The sequence below is a fragment of the Phaseolus vulgaris genome, chromosome 7 (genome assembly GCF_000499845.2).
Source record: "Phaseolus vulgaris cultivar G19833 chromosome 7, P. vulgaris v2.0, whole genome shotgun sequence".
Classification (NCBI taxonomy): Eukaryota; Viridiplantae; Streptophyta; class Magnoliopsida; order Fabales; family Fabaceae; genus Phaseolus; species Phaseolus vulgaris.
This window is the reverse complement of record NC_023753.2, coordinates 4,178,725-4,196,172: the sequence shown is the minus strand read 5'-3', so window position 1 is coordinate 4,196,172 and position 17,448 is coordinate 4,178,725. Positions and strand designations below refer to the sequence as shown.

The 17,448-nt window shown below is 34.9% G+C and overlaps 3 protein-coding genes across 5 annotated transcripts; all 3 read left to right on the top strand.

Moving 5' to 3' along the window:
- Positions 1-185: 185 nt before the first annotated feature.
- Positions 186-3,974, top strand: LOC137829633 (cysteine-rich receptor-like protein kinase 10). The gene is made up of 7 exons (XM_068636482.1): positions 186-1,644; positions 1,952-2,089; positions 2,201-2,322; positions 2,397-2,607; positions 2,779-3,013; positions 3,111-3,264; positions 3,383-3,974. Exons 1-7 carry the CDS (start codon positions 339-341, stop codon positions 3,719-3,721), a joined length of 2,505 nt encoding a protein of 834 aa, XP_068492583.1. The 5' UTR covers positions 186-338; the 3' UTR covers positions 3,722-3,974.
- Positions 3,975-6,485: 2,511 nt separating this feature from the next.
- LOC137829657 (uncharacterized) lies at positions 6,486-11,174 on the top strand. 2 transcript variants are annotated; one of them, XM_068636512.1, is made up of 6 exons: positions 6,486-6,794; positions 6,883-7,291; positions 7,367-7,463; positions 8,354-8,401; positions 8,792-8,851; positions 10,946-11,174. In XM_068636512.1, the coding sequence occupies exons 2-6, from the start codon at positions 6,895-6,897 to the stop codon at positions 10,950-10,952; spliced, it is 609 nt and encodes a 202-aa protein (XP_068492613.1). In that variant the 5' UTR covers positions 6,486-6,794; positions 6,883-6,894; the 3' UTR covers positions 10,953-11,174. The 2 variants fall into 2 exon arrangements, 1 of the variants encoding a protein (XP_068492613.1); XR_011084056.1 differs by having other exon boundaries at positions 6,488-6,794; positions 8,344-8,401.
- A 1,994-nt stretch (positions 11,175-13,168) lies between these two features.
- On the top strand, positions 13,169-17,087 carry LOC137828847 (cysteine-rich receptor-like protein kinase 10). 2 transcript variants are annotated; one of them, XM_068635586.1, is made up of 7 exons: positions 13,169-15,082; positions 15,265-15,405; positions 15,512-15,633; positions 15,717-15,777; positions 16,044-16,281; positions 16,367-16,544; positions 16,661-17,087. In XM_068635586.1, the coding sequence occupies exons 1-7, from the start codon at positions 13,546-13,548 to the stop codon at positions 16,982-16,984; spliced, it is 2,601 nt and encodes an 866-aa protein (XP_068491687.1). In that variant the 5' UTR covers positions 13,169-13,545; the 3' UTR covers positions 16,985-17,087. The 2 variants fall into 2 exon arrangements, with proteins under 2 accessions (XP_068491687.1, XP_068491686.1); XM_068635585.1 differs by having other exon boundaries at positions 15,717-15,927.
- Positions 17,088-17,448: the final 361 nt, after the last annotated feature.

Genomic DNA, 17,448 nt, shown 5'->3' with positions numbered 1-17,448 from the left:
AATTCCCAATAGATAATAAAATTCCAAAACACACCATTGCATGGTAGTGTAGTATTATCCAAGATTAACAAACGAGTCCATGGCTTCCTTTAACCTTTGTCCACATCTTTAGCCTTCTCAGCTTCATCATCAATTTCGTAACCACTGAAGCACAATTCGACCGTAGTATCTCCGGCCCCAGATGCGCATATTTAAACAGAACCACTCCAAAGAGCGCCTTCGAATTTAACCTGAGGGCCGTTCTTTCTGATTTATCTTCCAATGCCACCGCCAATAACAAGCCATTCTACAACACCACAGTGGCCACTAAAAACTACCCCGAAAGTAATGTCTACGGAATGTTCTTCTGCTGGGGAGACGTCCCACCTCAGCTTTGTAGCAAGTGTGTGGAAAGCGCAACCAAAGCAGTGTTCTCAGATCCAGATCAAGTGTTTTTCTGCTCCTTAGCCACATATGCAATGATTACCTACAGAGACTGCATGATTCGGTATTCCAACGTTTCTTTCTTCTCCACCCCTGACTTAAATTCGGGCTACGTTTCATGTGTCTCTGTCGATGTGTCCAATAAGACAAGCTTGATGAGTTTGTATTCCAAAACCATTAACGAAGTGGTGGAAAAGGCAGCAAATTCTGCTGTTGGTGACAAAAAGTATGCCACAAAGGAAGCAAGGATAGCTGGATTTCATACCCTTTACTGCGAAGCTCAGTGCACACCTGATTTGTCACCCCAAGATTGCAGAAAATGTCTAAATGTTAGCGTAGCGGAAGCTCAAGAGACATGTCCACAAGAGTTACCGATGACTGTTGGTAGTCCCAGCTGTAACATGAGATGTGATGTGTATCCTTTCTATCGCCCCAGTACCTCTCCGCCACCTTCGGAACTCGTTGAGGTCACACATTCTTCCGACACAGATTCACAAGCTCTGACAGAACTTTCCCACAATTGTTCCAGCAACAAAACCATGATCGCAGCTGACAAAACTTTCCGGTCAAATCTCGAAACCCTCTTCACTTCCTTGACTTCCAAGTCCACCGACAAGACCGGTTTCTTCAACAACACCGTGGATACGGTCAGTGGCTTCTTCATGTGCTTCGGTGACCTTTCCCCTACCCTCTGTGAGCTATGTATCCAAAATGCAACCCAAAAAATATCCTCAGAGTGCCTCTCCTCCAAAGAGGCTACCATTTGGTACAATCACTGTTTGCTTCATTATTCCGATCACCCGTCTCTCCCTACACTGGACACAGCTCCTACTTATCGCCACTTCAATATCGTCAATACTTTCAAACCCAACCAGCTGCAGAGCTTCTTCACATGGACTTTGGCCAATTCTTTATCTCAAGTGCAGTTCGATATTCAGGCGGAGCACACAACCACTAAGAATTATGGAATTAAATCTGGAAAACTGAATGATAAACAAACCCTCTATACTCTTGCTCAGTGTAGGCCTGATCTATCGTCTGAGGATTGCAATACCTGTCTAGATAGCATTATCAGAAAGGAAATTCCATGGTGTTGTTTGGGGAGTCCAGAGGGAAAAGTACTGTATCCAAGTTGCTATATTATGTTTGGTTTGTCCCCATTTCACACTGAAGCTTCTCCAGTTGATGGGCGCAAGCCAGTTTCTTCTTCTCCTGCTACAGGTCATCTTCTATTCCTGCAATATTTGCATTCACACATTATCTGTTTACTCAACTTTCAAACTTATTCAACTTTTTTAAAGTTAATTTCTTCCAAGGTTATTTTGATTTGGTAGTGTAAGAAAACATATGGTAATCTGATTGAATTGCAATGTAAAAAGGTACATTTTAACAACTTCACGTTTTAATATATAATTTCAATGGTTAATGTTTTTTAAAAGCAAGGAGAAATTTCTGTACAATTTTTTAAAAACTAGATTCTTCATGTTTATCGATGGCTCATTGATCTTGGAGTTAGTTTCTTATGCAGAAAATGACAATGGGTCAAAAACAATTATCTTAATTGTTGTCCCCTTAGGTGTCTTCGTCCTCCTCCTTTCTCTCTGCTACTATTTGCTAAGGACGAAAACAAGGAAAACTAATTATAACACTCTTCTCAGAGAAAATTGTAAGTATCCTGATTATATATATAAATGAAGTTTCAATTCATCATTATTCGTTTGCAAATTTTAGGAAATTTCAAATTTAATTCAGCAAACTAAACAATTTTTTTTATTAGTTGGTCAGCAAAGTATCACTTTAGAGGGACTGCAATTCGATTTGATTACAATTAAATCGGCAACGAATAATTTTTCGCCTACACATAAGATTGGTAAAGGTGGATTTGGCGAAGTTTACAAGGTGAAAAATGTAATAATTTATTTTTATCATGTCTTTTAATATAAATAAATACTTATTTATGTATTTTTTTTCAGGGAATTCTTTGTGATGGACGTCATGTAGCTGTAAAAAGACTTTCAACAAAATCTAAACAAGGTTTAGGAGAGTTCAAGAATGAAGTTCTATTGATAGCCAACCTTCAACACAGAAATCTTGTATCGTTGGTGGGCTTTTGCTTAGAAGAAGAAGAAAAAATTCTTATATATGAATACATGTCAAACGGGAGTCTTGATTATCTTTTGTTTGGTTAGATATCTCTCTATCTTTAAAACTTTTTATAGTTATTTTGCTACACTATGTCATATATTAATTAAGTATTTTAAACATATATATGCTTTTTAATACAAGACATCATAAATTAGTACAAGTATTTGTTATGTTTTAACTTCTTCATGATCATTTAAATTAATTATGTAGGTACTCAACAACAAAAGTTAGATTGGTCTAAACGTTATAATATTATACAAGGGACAGCTTCAGGAATTCTTTATTTACATGAATATTCTCGATGTAAAGTTATACATCGTGATCTCAAACCAAGTAATGTTTTATTGGATGAAAATATGAATCCAAAAATTTCAGATTTTGGCTTGGCTAAAATTGTTGAAATGAATCAAGATCGTGGAAGTACGCATAGAATTGCTGGAACATAGTAAGTTTTTTCTTAATGATATTTTGTTCTAAATCTCACTTTTGCATATACTATGTAGGTTATCTTTGAGTTAATGTGGAGTTTTTTTTTCTTGCAGTGGTTATATTTCACCAGAATATGCCATGTTTGGACAATTTTCTGAAAAGTCAGATATTTTTAGTTTTGGTATCATAATTCTTGAGATTATCACTGGAAAAAAGAATGTAAACTTTTATGAATCTCGCACTCAAGGAGAAGGCATCATTGGTTATGTGAGTGCGATAATCTACACTTATATATATATATATATATTATATATTATATAACATATTTATTTTTTGTTTAATGAAATCTTTAAGTATTAATATTATTCTTAATACACTATTTCAGGTTTGGAAACAATGGAAAGATCATGAACCATTATCCATCTTGGATTCTTACATAAAAGAAAGTTATTCACCGATTGAAGTTCTGAAATGCATTCATATTAGTTTATTATGTGTTCAAGAAAATCCAAAGGATAGACCGACAATGAAAACAATTATTTCATATCTTAATGGTCTCTCACTTGAATTGCCATCTCCACAAGAACCAACATTTCTCTTCCACAAACGCAGAATGGATTCAGAGATAGTTATACAAAGAGAATTCAAATCCAATCAAGCTGCTGGAGATTTTGAATCATTATCTGTTAATGAAATGTCTATGAGTATTTTTTATCCTCGATAGATAGTACGTCTTTGTTTGGTTGAGTGAATGACAAGTGACAGGGTAAAATGAAAAAAAAAGAGAAAAAATAGAATGAAAAGTATTGTTTAAATTAAGAAAAGTGTTAACATATTTAGTTTTTCTGTTTTAAGTTATTGGGCTTTGTTTGTTTGGCCCAACTTTCCTTTTCTGTTTCAGCTAGGTCTTAATCTTTTTCTTATATATACACCATGTATTTTACTCTCTAATATACAAGTAAATAAGAATTTCTTTTGTATTTTCTTTTCTCTGCTTTTCCCTCTTTTATGCTTAAGTTATTGTCTCTTTTTCATTTGCAATTAGGGTTCATCAGAACCTCCCTTTCTCCATTGCGATCTCGTGCGCTCCATTTGATGCACCACATCAGACAAGGAATATTCATCTTCATTAACGGTAATATGGTATCAGAGCTCTTCGAATGAAGAGCTCTGCTGCGCTTCTCTCTGATCTTTATTTCCCCCTTTGTTGTTCTTGGTTATCTTTTTTTGTTCTCTTTCAAAATATTGATTGGGTTTAAATATCTCTTAGACAATGTTTAATAAAAATCCTAGTCTTCATAGTCTTAATAGTAGTCACACTATAACATCACTCCTCATGAAAAGTTGTTTGGAAAACCATATGACATTTCCTTTCTAAAAGTGTTTGGCTGTCTCTGTTATGCTAGTACCATTACTACACATAGGAAAAAATTAGATGATAGATCTATCAAAGGTATTTTTCTTGGCTTCCCGCAAAATACAAAAGGTTATATTATCTTAAATTTAAAGTTTCATAGCATAGAGATATCAAGACATGTAATCTTTCATGAAAACCACTTTCCATATAAATTGGACTGTGGCTTGCCTAAGGACCCTAACACTTTATCTCTCCCTATTTCTAACGCATATAATTCTGCTTTTGATTTTTTTTCTGATACTGCACCTCCTGCCGAGCCATGTGCTTCTACTCCTGCACCCAATATTGTCCCTCCACCAGCCTCATTATCCTCTGATCTTCCAACAAATAGTGCCTACGCTCCTGCATCCAACATTGCACCTCCACCAGAATTATCACCGCCTGCATCTCCAGGAAGCACCTCACCCCAATTTCCAAGAAGATCAGCTCGTCCTCACCGACAACCTGCCTATCTTGCGGATTTCCACACTGCAACCAACACTGTAAGTAGTAGATATCCTATTCATAATTACTTGTCTTACAATTCCTTATCTTCCAATTTTAGAAATGTTATTTTCTCTATCAATTCTCATCCTGAACCTCGGACATATAACGAAGCCTCCAAACATGGTTCTTGGCAATCTGCCATGCAAGATGAGCTTCAAGCTCTTGCTGCTAACAATACTTGACAACTTACCCCTCTCCCTCCAGGAAAGAAAACTATTGGTTGTAAATGGGTATATAAAATCAAATACCATTCTGATGGCCATAAAGCTAGAGTTGTTGCCAAAGGGTTCACCCAACTTGAAGGACTTGATTTCTTAGACACTTTTGCACCTGTTGCTAAACTCACTACCCTCCGCCTTCTCCTTGCTATTGCCACTACCAAAAATTGGATTTTAAAACAACTTGATGTCAATAATGCCTTTCTTCATGGTGATCTCCATGAAGAGGTATACATGACCCCCCCACCTGGCCTCTCTCTTCCTTCTCCCCAGCATGTTTGCAAGCTTCAACGGTCTTTGTATGGCCTTCGTCAAGCTGGTCGCCAATGGTACGCCAAACTTCCTACTTTTCTTTTATCAAATAATTACTCTATTTCTGTTGCTGATCATTCTCTTTTTCTTAAATATAATAACGATAAACTCACTGTTATTCTTGTTTATGTTGATGATTTGCTCTTAACTGGCGATGACATGGAGGAAATCAATACAATTACTGCATCCCTTCACCTTCACTTCAAGATAAAAAATTTAGGTAATCTCACTTACTTTTTGGGATTGGAAATTGCTCGCAACAGTTATGGTCTTCATTTAAGTCAACGCAAGTATACTCTTGATCTTCTTCACGAAACTGGCATGCTTGACTCTGCACCTGTGGCCACTCCTATGACTCATACCTCCCGTCTCTCTCCTGATCAAGGCTCCCCTCTTGATGCTGATGCAACTTCCCAATACAGAAGACTCCTTGGACGTCTAATCTACTTAACCAACACGCGACCTGACATCGCCTTTGTATCCACAATTTAAGCTAATTCATATCTGCACCCAAAACTCATCATCAACAAGCTGTCTCACGTCTTTTGCGTTACCTCAAGGGCACCCCTGGTGAAGGACTATATTTTTCTCATACTAGCTTACTTCACCTTTGTGGATTTAGTGACTCTGACTGGGCAACATGTCCTACCACACGCAAATCTGTCACTGGATATTCCATCTACTTAGGAGACTCCCTAATATCATGGAAATCAAAGAAGCATCCAACTATCTCTCGCAGCTCCTCCGAAGCCGAGTATAGAGCCCTTGCCACCACCACATGTGAGCTACAATGGTTGTCTTACCTCCTTCAGGATTTACATCTTCCTTTCTCCCAGCCTGTACTGTGACAACTAATCTGCCCTTCAAATAGCGTCCAATCAACACTACAAAAAAACGTGTAAGTTGTGGCGGTTATTAAAAACCGCCACAATTATCCGTATAATACGACATTTTAATAACTGTCACAATTATCCTTCAAAATATGTCATTTAGAAACGCCACAAATTTCCTTTTATTCCCTCCATCATATTTACTTTATTTCCCTCTCATAAAATTTCATTTCCCACACTTACTCAAAATTTTAATTTTCCAAAATCCTATTCTCTCGTTCCATCCTCCAAAAGTTTCCAACCCCCTCTTCTTCTCCTAGCTCTGTTAAACCTCGCCCCTTTCGCAAGTACAAACCCTCCAAAGAGAATGACCCTCCCTCCTCCGATCCCAATCTCGTCGTCCCTTCCCCCGCTAAGTTCAAGAGCCCCTTGCCCCCGAGACCACCCTCTTCCAACACTCTAAAGCGCAAGCTCGCCACCGCCGCCGATGCCCTAACCGACAGTTCACTTCATGCGCCCTCCGATTCCGTTAAGGTTGGTTTCTCCTATTAGGGTTTTCGATTTATCAATTTCCAATGCCTTCTATCTAACTCTGATTTCTCTCTTCTTGCCTTTGTCGCAGGTTATTGTGAGGATGAGGCCGCTCTGCCTCGACAAGGACGAAGGAGATCCCACTGTTCAGAAGGTTTCCAATGATTTATTGTCCATCAATGGCCACAAATTCACCTTCGATTTCGTTGCTTACCAGCGGCGTGTGGACTGCGTGTTACGTGAGATACCATTGGAGCCATACGACGTTGTTGTTTCTTCAGTAGGTGAGTTTCTTGAGAGAAAGATGAAAAGAAGGGAGATGGTTATGCACATTGCCACGCACACCAGGTGTTTGGTCTTGTTTGTGGTTGCGGTTGTGCTGCACGCATGTACCAAAGTGCTTGCTGCAGTTTATGGACCCAAAGCTGGAACCAAGAAGAATGAAAATCCTGAAAAAGCATTCGTTGAAATTATTTGGAAGCCGAAGACTGGACAAATTGGTTGGAACAATGCTAAACTCTGCTCTTTCTTTTCATTTTAAAATAAAAAAATAATATCTGTTTTCCATGGTTTAGGAAAAGTGGAGGAGTATGAGATGATATTGAAGAAGACTTTGGAAAGCATTTGCATTCGACCGATATATCCCAACACCACAACTACAATTTTGTTCAGGCAAGTTTTGTTACATGTTTTGGATTCAAATAACTATGTTTTTTATTCTTATTTGGTAAGAACTATGCTGTTCTGCAGTTCTTTTGTGTGAATGTTCTCGGTTAAAATTGGAATTTTATTTTCTTGCCTTCTCATATTTATTGTCGTTGGTGATTTCTTTGTAAGTATATTATGACATATGTTATTTGTAGTTTACTGATAACTTAACTCTTTACTCATTGATTCTACTACAGGTTGTTCAGGATGATGATGTTGTATCCTACTTAAATGTTCGATTTTTATATGATTGATATGGTAATTGTTTCTTTATGGTATGTTTGGGTGGAGGGGAAGGAGTTAAAATAGGGGTGACGAATTTGAATGGGTTGTTTTGTATGAGATAGAAATAGGCAGGAGAAAATTAAAAGGTGAATCTGTCTCACAAATACTTCTTCACTCTATTTTTTTTTACCTTAGTGTGTATTTCTCTCCTGGTTTCTTCTTCGTTTCTCTTCAACCAAATAATTTTTTTTTTCTTTATTTCTCAACTTTTTTTTTCAATTATCGTTTTTATTTTTATTCACTTTATTTCTACACCAAACAAACACTTAAGGTTATGATGTTGGGTACTCTTACTGCAACCTCCCTTTTAAATTGGGGCATTCTTCACTTTATAATTTGATTCACTGTGACATGTATTCCCTTAGGATTTTAGTCTGATGGTGAAAGTACAATGCAACTTGTGTTTCAATTTTAACCTTGTTAAATGGGTAATGTTGGTCTATTATTTTACTTGACCTTGTTATAGTCTCTTCAAAATTGGTGGAAAATACTATAATAGGTTTTCTAAATAATTGGTTTGTGTGTGGTCCAATGCCTTATCATTTTCTTCCCTTTTCAGACTATTTCAGATTTGTGTTGGAAGCTAGCTCAACTCCAAGATACATACATTTTACAAGGTATTTTCTTAACTCTCAACTATTTGGAAGAAATTCAATTTTATAAATATGTCATAATGTCTTGGGATATGCTGGTTAGAATTTTGTGTATATTTTCCAATTTTAGATTGGTTCTCCAAGTTTCTGTTCTTAGTCATAGCTAACTTTTAAATTGGGTTGCAGTTTATTGTCTTCTCTTCTGATAATGTTTATAATATAAGGATAATCGGTTGTTATTTTCTCAATGATGCTTCTAAGCATGAATGATCTACAATAGAATATCAATTTGTTAAACTTTTCTTTCATATATTTGATAAAAATACTTTATATATTTTATCGTCCTAAGACAACTTGTTCTCACATGGAATTCGATGTCCATATTGTGTGGTTTTGGATGATCTTTCTTTGCAGGAAGAATTTCAATTGGCAATCTTCAAAAACAAGAAAAAGGATAACATTTTTGCAACTCGGGTACTTGATGACTTTTTACGGCAAGTGCACCGCGTTTGTCAGAAGTAATAATTGTCCCTAAGGACGGATATCGATCCCACAAAGAACAGTGAATCATTGAGTACAATATTCGCTAAATATAACAACAGAACAATAAAAAAGAGTGTAAAGTGATTATGTTGGCACTGATCAATAAGAAAACAAACAAAGAATTAGTTGCTTCAATTGGAAAAATTGGGATTAAGTTTCATCTCTCTCACTCTCATGTATTTTGATTAGCATGTTAATATTAAGTTCTTTAATTGAAATTGATGCCCGTATAAAAATCATTTATATCGATTCCTCGCATATAAAATCCTTAAGAATGTTCCCTAACTATCGATCCCTCGCATACTTATAAGAACAACTTAGAACGAAGCTCAGACGTTTAATAGCAATTAACATTTTAAGTCTATTCCTAGCACTCAAATATGTTAAGTATTGTTGTTTAGGTCCGAACCCTAAAAATACCTCCCGGTCAGATTTAAGATTCTCAATTTGTCACGGAGAATTAAAAGTAAAACAACAATACCAATAATCAATCAATAACTGAATATTAATATATAAAATATCACCTCAATACATAAGAGTTTGAGCAGATTACTCCCAATCCCAAAGGGTAGAATTAGCCACGCATACTTCTATCACCTTCCATTCTCCCAATTGGGTTACAATTCACTCTATGGTGTTTTCCTCTCAATCTGGCACCTAAGGTTGAGCCTCTAGCCCTCTATTTATCCTAGTTTTCTAGGGTTAGGTTGTTTATTTAGTCGCGCTAATGGGCTAAATGATAAAACATAAAAAAAGGCCCAATCTTTCTTTACATCTTTTCCATTATGGGACCTTCTATCTTTATCTTTTTAGCTCAAATCATTCATCTTTAATCCAAATCTCCAATCTTCCTTAGAAATCTGCAATTAACACCAAATTTGGGAATAAAATACTCTTATTCAAATAAAGATCATAAAAAATGTAAAAAGGTATAAATTCATAAATTAGGGATTATTTTATATGTAAATTAGCAATAAATCCTCATAAGTGCCTATATTTTAATATGAAATATTACTGAAATTAGACACTTATCAGTACTATACACATCCTACTTATACTGCTTTTGCTCTCTTGATAGTAATAAGTATGCAAGCATTTGTGAATGACTATAGATTGTCCAAAAGAAATTTTCATTGTAATCTTTGGATCAACAATTTGCAATAAAAGTAGGGTATTGAAGAAATTTTCTGTTTTGGTGAACCATTTGTTGTCCACTATAAAGTTGTCCACTATCCTCGTGAATGATATGATGTGTGCCCGACAATTTTTTTGCTTTTAAAACATTGGAACTAGGATAAGGATAGTTAGTTCAGTGGCCATTTTCTTAAATAGCATATGAATTTAGATTGGGTTATAAAATAAAATTTACGAAGCACAAGTGCAATATTAGGAACTTTTCTCCTTGAACAGTTAAAGGTATCAACTAATATTTTGTGAATTCATTATGGTCGATTGCAATTCAAGTGTTAGTTTATCCTTTACAATATAAAATTTCTATGCTGTTATGTTTTTCATTATCTATATAATTAACATTCATTTTGGTCCTCTAAAAATATATGAGGTTAGATTGGTTCTCCAAAGATTGTTGCTTTGATGATAATTAATGGCATTGGTTTTCCTTCAAAAAAAAAATTTGATGATAAAATGTGAAATTTTAAAACCAATTTGATCATGTTACTGATTTGATGTATTTATAAATTGAGGACCAGTGTTGTGTTGGTATCATCTTTTAAAGACCAATATTGTCATTTAAACTAAATTTACACGTATCATGCAACTTAGTCTACGGGTGATGGTGGGACCAGTCTGGTTTCTTGTCTGTCTCATAACACAAACTGTTTCTTGAATGACACATTTTATGGCATGCATTGGTTTTTTATTTAGTCTGGAAATAAGATGCACACCTCTCTTGCGACTAGTTTTATTTGAAATTTTTTTGGTTGTTGAATGCCAACCCTAGTTAGTATCTATCCCATTTCTTCGTGTGTATTGCCGCTAAGTTGACAACCCTTATGGTATCTGCAGGAGTTGATAATCATCATTTCATCGGCAGTCATACTCCATCGCGAAACCAGAATATATCACCAAGCTCAAGTGGAGGTAGTAAGACAAATTAGGATTGGAAATTTACTTGTAATATATTTAGAAAGTTAAACAATTTATATTTTGACAATTTAATTTACTTGTTGTTTGGATTAGTTTAACATTATAAATTTTGTTTTCTCAATCAATGAATGAAGTCATCTTTTGATTATTATATTTATCAATTTTAATTATATTATGAAACATAAATGTGTAGTGAAATTTAATTATAATATCAAATTAATTGATATTATAAAATCAAATTATAAAATAGAATTAAATAAATTATTATAAATGTTAAAAATAAAATTAAAGTTTAATTATAATATGAAATTAAATAATATTATGAAATCAAATTATAAAATAGAATTAAATAAATTATTATAAATATTAAAAATAAAATTAAATATTTAATATTCGAATTATGACAATTATAAAGTGTATTATAAATGTCATACTATATTGTATTAAGTGGCGGTTAAAACTGTCACTATTTACGTTAGAATTGGCTTACCCAGTTTTAAAATTATGACATTTATAACTGACGTCAATTACACGTTTAAAATCGCCACTTTATACCATGCATAATATGGCGTCTGCTACAATGGTTCTCAATTGACCGCCACATTAAACTTTGTGGCGGCAAGAATTCTGGCGGTACGCGGTACCGCCACAGACGTATAATGCGGCGGTTAAAAACGCCAGTTTTTGCAAAAATAACCGCCGCTTTATACACGTTTTTTTGTAGTGCAAGTCTTTCATGAACGCACCAAGCACATCAAAATTGATTGTCACCTACTTCGTGAGAAACTTAACTCTGGTCTCCTCAAACTACTGCCCATTACTTCTGCCATGCAAGTTGCTGACATATTCACCAAGGCCCTTGCTTCCGCACAGTTCTCTACTCTCAAATCCAAGCTGGGTCTGAAAAATATCTACTCCCCAGCTTGAGGGGTGTTAACATATTTAGTTTTTCTGTTTTAAGTTATTGGGCTTTGTTTGTTTGGCCCAACTTTCCTTTTCTGTTTCAGCTAGGTCTTAATCTTTTTCTTATATATACACCTTGTATTTTACTCTCTAATATACAAGTAAATAAGAATCTCTTTTGTGCTTAAGTCATTGTCTCTTTTTCATTTGCAATTAGGGTTCATCAGAACCTCATTTTCTCCATTGCGATTTCGTGCGCTACATTTGATGCACCACACCAGACAAGGAATATTCATTTTCATTAACGGTAATAAAAAGGAAAGTAGAAAATGAGGAGAAATGAATAAAAAATAGGATATATGAGTTGAAAATTTGTAGGAATTCTTCCTTAACATGTTGATGATGTAGGCTAAGAGTGTCATGTTATGAGATGTAATTAACATTGATCACATTCAATTTTTATAATATTCTTTCATATAAACAATTTGGTCACCCTGAGATGGTTGTACCTTTATTATAACCAAGTTCAAATGATGATATTTTTACATCATCAACTATTGCACTCGCCGAATATAAATACATATCATACATTCATTTGATAAACTCGTGAGTGTCTCTTATATGTGTCAGCATCCATTTTCCGTGTTAATAAATTATTCGGCTTTTGTTGACAACATAATATCAGAGAACAAAATAATAAACAAAATAGAACATAAAATAAAATGTTTTCAAGTACATCACGTTATCAACAATAAGTTTATAATTAAGGTGATGATTAACTAAACAAATTAAAATCTTGGTATATAACTCGCAATAATATCCTCCAGTTTCTCTCTTGCTTATAATTATGTTCATGAACATGAAATAGAGACCTATCACATTTTGTTCCATTAACTTCGGTTGACTTAATCTACGTGTGATTGATCATTGATCACTTCCTAAAAAAAATATAGGCAAGAGAATTATTAATTAACACAATGGAGAATCCATTATATATTAAGACAGAGATAACAAGTCTATCTATTTGAAGTTGTTTTTCTTTTCTTTTTTTATGCCATTTTTTAAGAGACCTACCTGCAATGTATTTGGAAGTGATTTGTAGCAGTGTAAAGTTCCCTCTTCATAAAAAGAAATAGATTGGGCGGAATCTGGTTGAAAGACTTTGACTCATCTAACTTAGACAGCGTGTATAGATTAATATATGTTGAATCGCACATGTGATTAATGTTATTTATCCCAAAACTTCTCTTTTCCCCATAAAGCTGCATGAAAATGTGTTTTCATTGTGTAGTGCTAGACAGCTATACATAGGCCAATGTGTGAATAATATGTTTTTACTCTGAGGTGTAGTGTGAAAGAAATCTTTTCCTAATTAGAAATGTGAACAGAAAATGAAGTGCTGGGGAGCGCTACACCCTAACCCTCATGCTCGAAAGTACACCTTCGAGGAAGATGAAGACATTTTATTCTTTTTTTACTCAGTGATTCGTTGACTTGTGTCGTCTAGCTACTTATGCGTAATGAAGATGCTCTAGTTTAAGTACAGTTCATGGCCTTTGCAATTTCCTAATAGATGATAAAATTGCTAAACTTATCCAAGATTAACGAACAAATCCATGGCTTCCTTCAATCTTGTCCATATATTTACCCTTCTCAGCTTCATCAATTTCGTAACCAGTGAAGCACAGTTCGGCAATGACTTTTCGGGCCAAAATTGCTCAGGAAGCCCAACCACTCCAAACAGCAGTTTCCAATCGAACGTGAGGACCCTTCTGTCATATTTATCTTCCAACGCCACCGCTAACAAGCCATTCTACAACACCACAGTCACCGGTACAACCCACTCCACCACTGTGTATGGAATGTTCTTTTGCTCGGGCGACGTCACCCCTCAGCTTTGCAGCGAGTGCGTTGCAAACGCAACCAATGCAATATTCTCAGACCCAGATTCATACCCAAATTGTTCCTTGTCTTCAGATGCAGTGATTGGGAACGGCGACTGCATGTTTCGCTTTTCCAACCGTTATTTCTTCTCCAAGGTTGATTTGTATCCATACTTTGGCCCTCTCAACCTTTGCATCCTTGACAGTGAGCCGAAGCAGAAAAACTTTAGCAGCTTGTTTTTGAAAACATCTAAGGAAGTGGTGGATGAGGCAGCCGAATCTCCTATTGGTGAGAAGAAGTATGCCACAAGGGAAGCAAGGGTGTCTGGCTTTCAGACCCTTTACTGTCAAGCTCAATGCACACCTGATCTTTCACCCCATGACTGCACAGAATGTCTAAATTCTCTCATGCCACCTGCTGCTGAAGATAACATCTGTCTACCTAGGTCTTTTTACTTTAGCTGTAGCTTGAGGTGCGAATTCTACCCTTTCTATCGCCCCAGTACTGCTCCCGCACCTCCCGAACCTGTTCTGCTCCCTGATTCTTCCAACACAGATTCCCAAGATCCTCTTTATCTTTCCCACAACTGTTCCAGTTCCAGCAACAAAACCATGATCACCACCGACAATGTTTTTCTATCAAATCTCAGGACCCTTTTCACTTACTTGTCTTCCAACTCCACCACCAAACCTCGTTTCTTCAACACCACCGTCGACACGGTGAGCGGCCTCTTTATGTGTCGGGGGGACCTTTCTCCTGATCTCTGTCGACTATGTGTCTTAGATGCAACCAAACGAATAGCCTCAGAGTGCCGCTCTTCCAATGAGGCAATTATTTGGTACAATAACTGTTTTCTTCGCTATTCCAATGACCCATTTCCCTCCACAACGGAAACGAGTCCTACCTATCACCGCTTCAATATAAAAAGTACTTCTGACCCCAATCTGCATCAAAGATTCTTCACTTGGACTTTGGCGAATGCTTTATATGATGCACAGATCGATACTGGGGGGCCATTTAAAAATTATGGAACAAAGGAAGCAAAACTTAATGATCACCAAAGCCTCTACACTCTTGCTGAGTGCACGCCAAATATAGATGTTTTCTCATGCCGACGCTGTCTAGATAAGATCTTCAACAGCGAAATTCCATGGTGTTGTTTGACGAGTCCAGTGGGAAAAGTATTTTATCCAAGCTGCTATATGATGTTTGGATTGTCGCCAATGAACAGCACTGATCACCAAACTGAATCCAAAAGCACGGTTACAGGTGATCTTCTCATTCAATCAATATTTGCATAAATATTCATCTAATTCATATACTCCCTCACAAACTTTCAAACTTGTTTAACCAATAACTTTAGTATATACTCCCAGGTCCCAATATTAATAACAAGTCTCAACAGTTATTATTGATTCCTGAATTAGTGAGGCGTATTAATATATATGTAGGAAACAAGAAAGGTTGGTCAAGAACACTTATCTTAATTGTTGTCTTCGTGGCTCTCTCGGTGATACTCCTTTCCTTATGCTGCTATTTAAGATGGAGAAAAACAAGAAAAAGTAGCTATAAGACTCTTCTCGCAAAAATCTGTAAGTATTGTGAATATCATTCAAATGAAATTTCAATCTATAATTGTTCACATGTGAGATTTAAAGATTTTTCCTACTGAATTAATTTAACAATATTTTGGTATAGTTGGTCATGAAAGTGTCACTTTAAAGGGCTTGCAATTCGAACTCAATATAATTAAGACAGCAACGAATCATTTTTCGCAGCAGAATAAGATTGGAAAAGGGGGATTTGGAGAAGTTTACAAGGTAAGAAAATGTGATATTTTTTATTTATACTTTCTTTAGAAAGTTTTTGGTACAAACAAAATGATGATTTATATATTTTCAAGGGTGTTCTTCCCGATGGACGACAAGTAGCTGTTAAAAGGCTTTCAAGATGTTCTAAGCAAGGTTCAATTGAGTTCAAAAATGAAGTTTTATTGATAGCCAAATTACAACACAAAAATCTTGTGGCATTTATAGGATTTTGTTTAGAAGAAGAGGAAAAAATTCTTATTTACGAATATATGCCGAAAGGAAGTCTTGATTATTTTTTATTTGGTTAGATATCTCTCACCTTAAACTTTTTAATTTGTTAAAAGTGATTTGAATATTGTTTCTTCTTTTTTCTACATAGTTACAATTATTTTTTCTTATTCATTCCAAATGTTTTGCAGATAATACTCAATCAGACAAGTTAAGTTGGTCTGAACGTTACAAGATTATAGAAGGAACTGCTCTAGGAATTTTATATTTACATGATTATTCACGACTTAAAATTATACATCGAGATCTTAAACCTAGTAATGTTCTCTTAGACGAGAACATGAATCCTAAAATATCAGATTTTGGTATGGCTAAAATTGTTGATTTGGATCAAGACCGTGGAAATACCAATAAAATTGTTGGAACATAGTAAGTTTTTTCCTCTATATATTTTTGTTCTTGTTTATCTCACTTTTATACATATTTTGTTAGCTAATCTATAACTTTTCTACAGTGGATATATGTCACCAGAGTATGCAATGCTTGGACAGTTTTCTGAAAAGTCAGATGTTTTTAGTTTTGGTATCATGGTTCTTGAAATTATTACTGGAAAAAGAAATGTGAATGTTTACAAATCACAATACGAAGCACAATATGAATCACATACTCTTATGGAAGGCTTCATGGGTTATGTGAGTATAGTATTCTAAATATATATATATATATATATATATATATATATAATGAAATTGATTTTGATTTAGATAAATATTGATATATGAATATTCATTTTGATAATGTATTATAGGTTTGGAGACAATGGAAGGATGAAAGATTATTAAGTATCTTGGACTCCAATATAAAGGAAGATTTTTCAGAAGTAGAGGTTCTTAAATGTATTAATATTGGTTTATTATGTATTCAAGAAGATCCAAATATTAGACCTACCATGTCAACTGTTATTTCATATCTTAACAATCACTCAGAATTGTCGTCTCCACAAGATCCAACATTTTTCATGCGGAACATACATCACCACATAATTCCACAACAAGGATCAAGTCAAGATGAGAATGGTTACAAACAATCATCTATTAATGATATGTCAGTAAGTAATTTTTATCCAAGATAATTGACAACATTATCTATTTCTGTTAGGTTTTATGATGTATCTATTCACCTTTTCTATTAAAATATGAGAATGGTCCAAAAGGTGCAACTATATGCTAAAGAAATTGTTTAGTTATGTGGCACATGCATATATAGAAATATGTAATTGAATATGTTGTGACAGATAAAGATGTATCCATAAAAAACAAACTGATACTAAATTCCAATTAAAGAACTTGTGGGGTCATATTAACATGTGACTTTGCACAATACTTATGAAGAGATAAGAACTAGTCACACTTTTAAGCAACCTAGAATTTGGAGTGAGATCATAAAATATTACAATACAACGCTGGAATTTCATGAATGGGTGACAGGGTATCCTTGGAATTATCCCGAATGTGGGAATCAATCAGAATCACAAATATTTATAGTTCCTCTATTTAAACAATTTAGTACAATTTTTTGAAATATTACAAAATATTT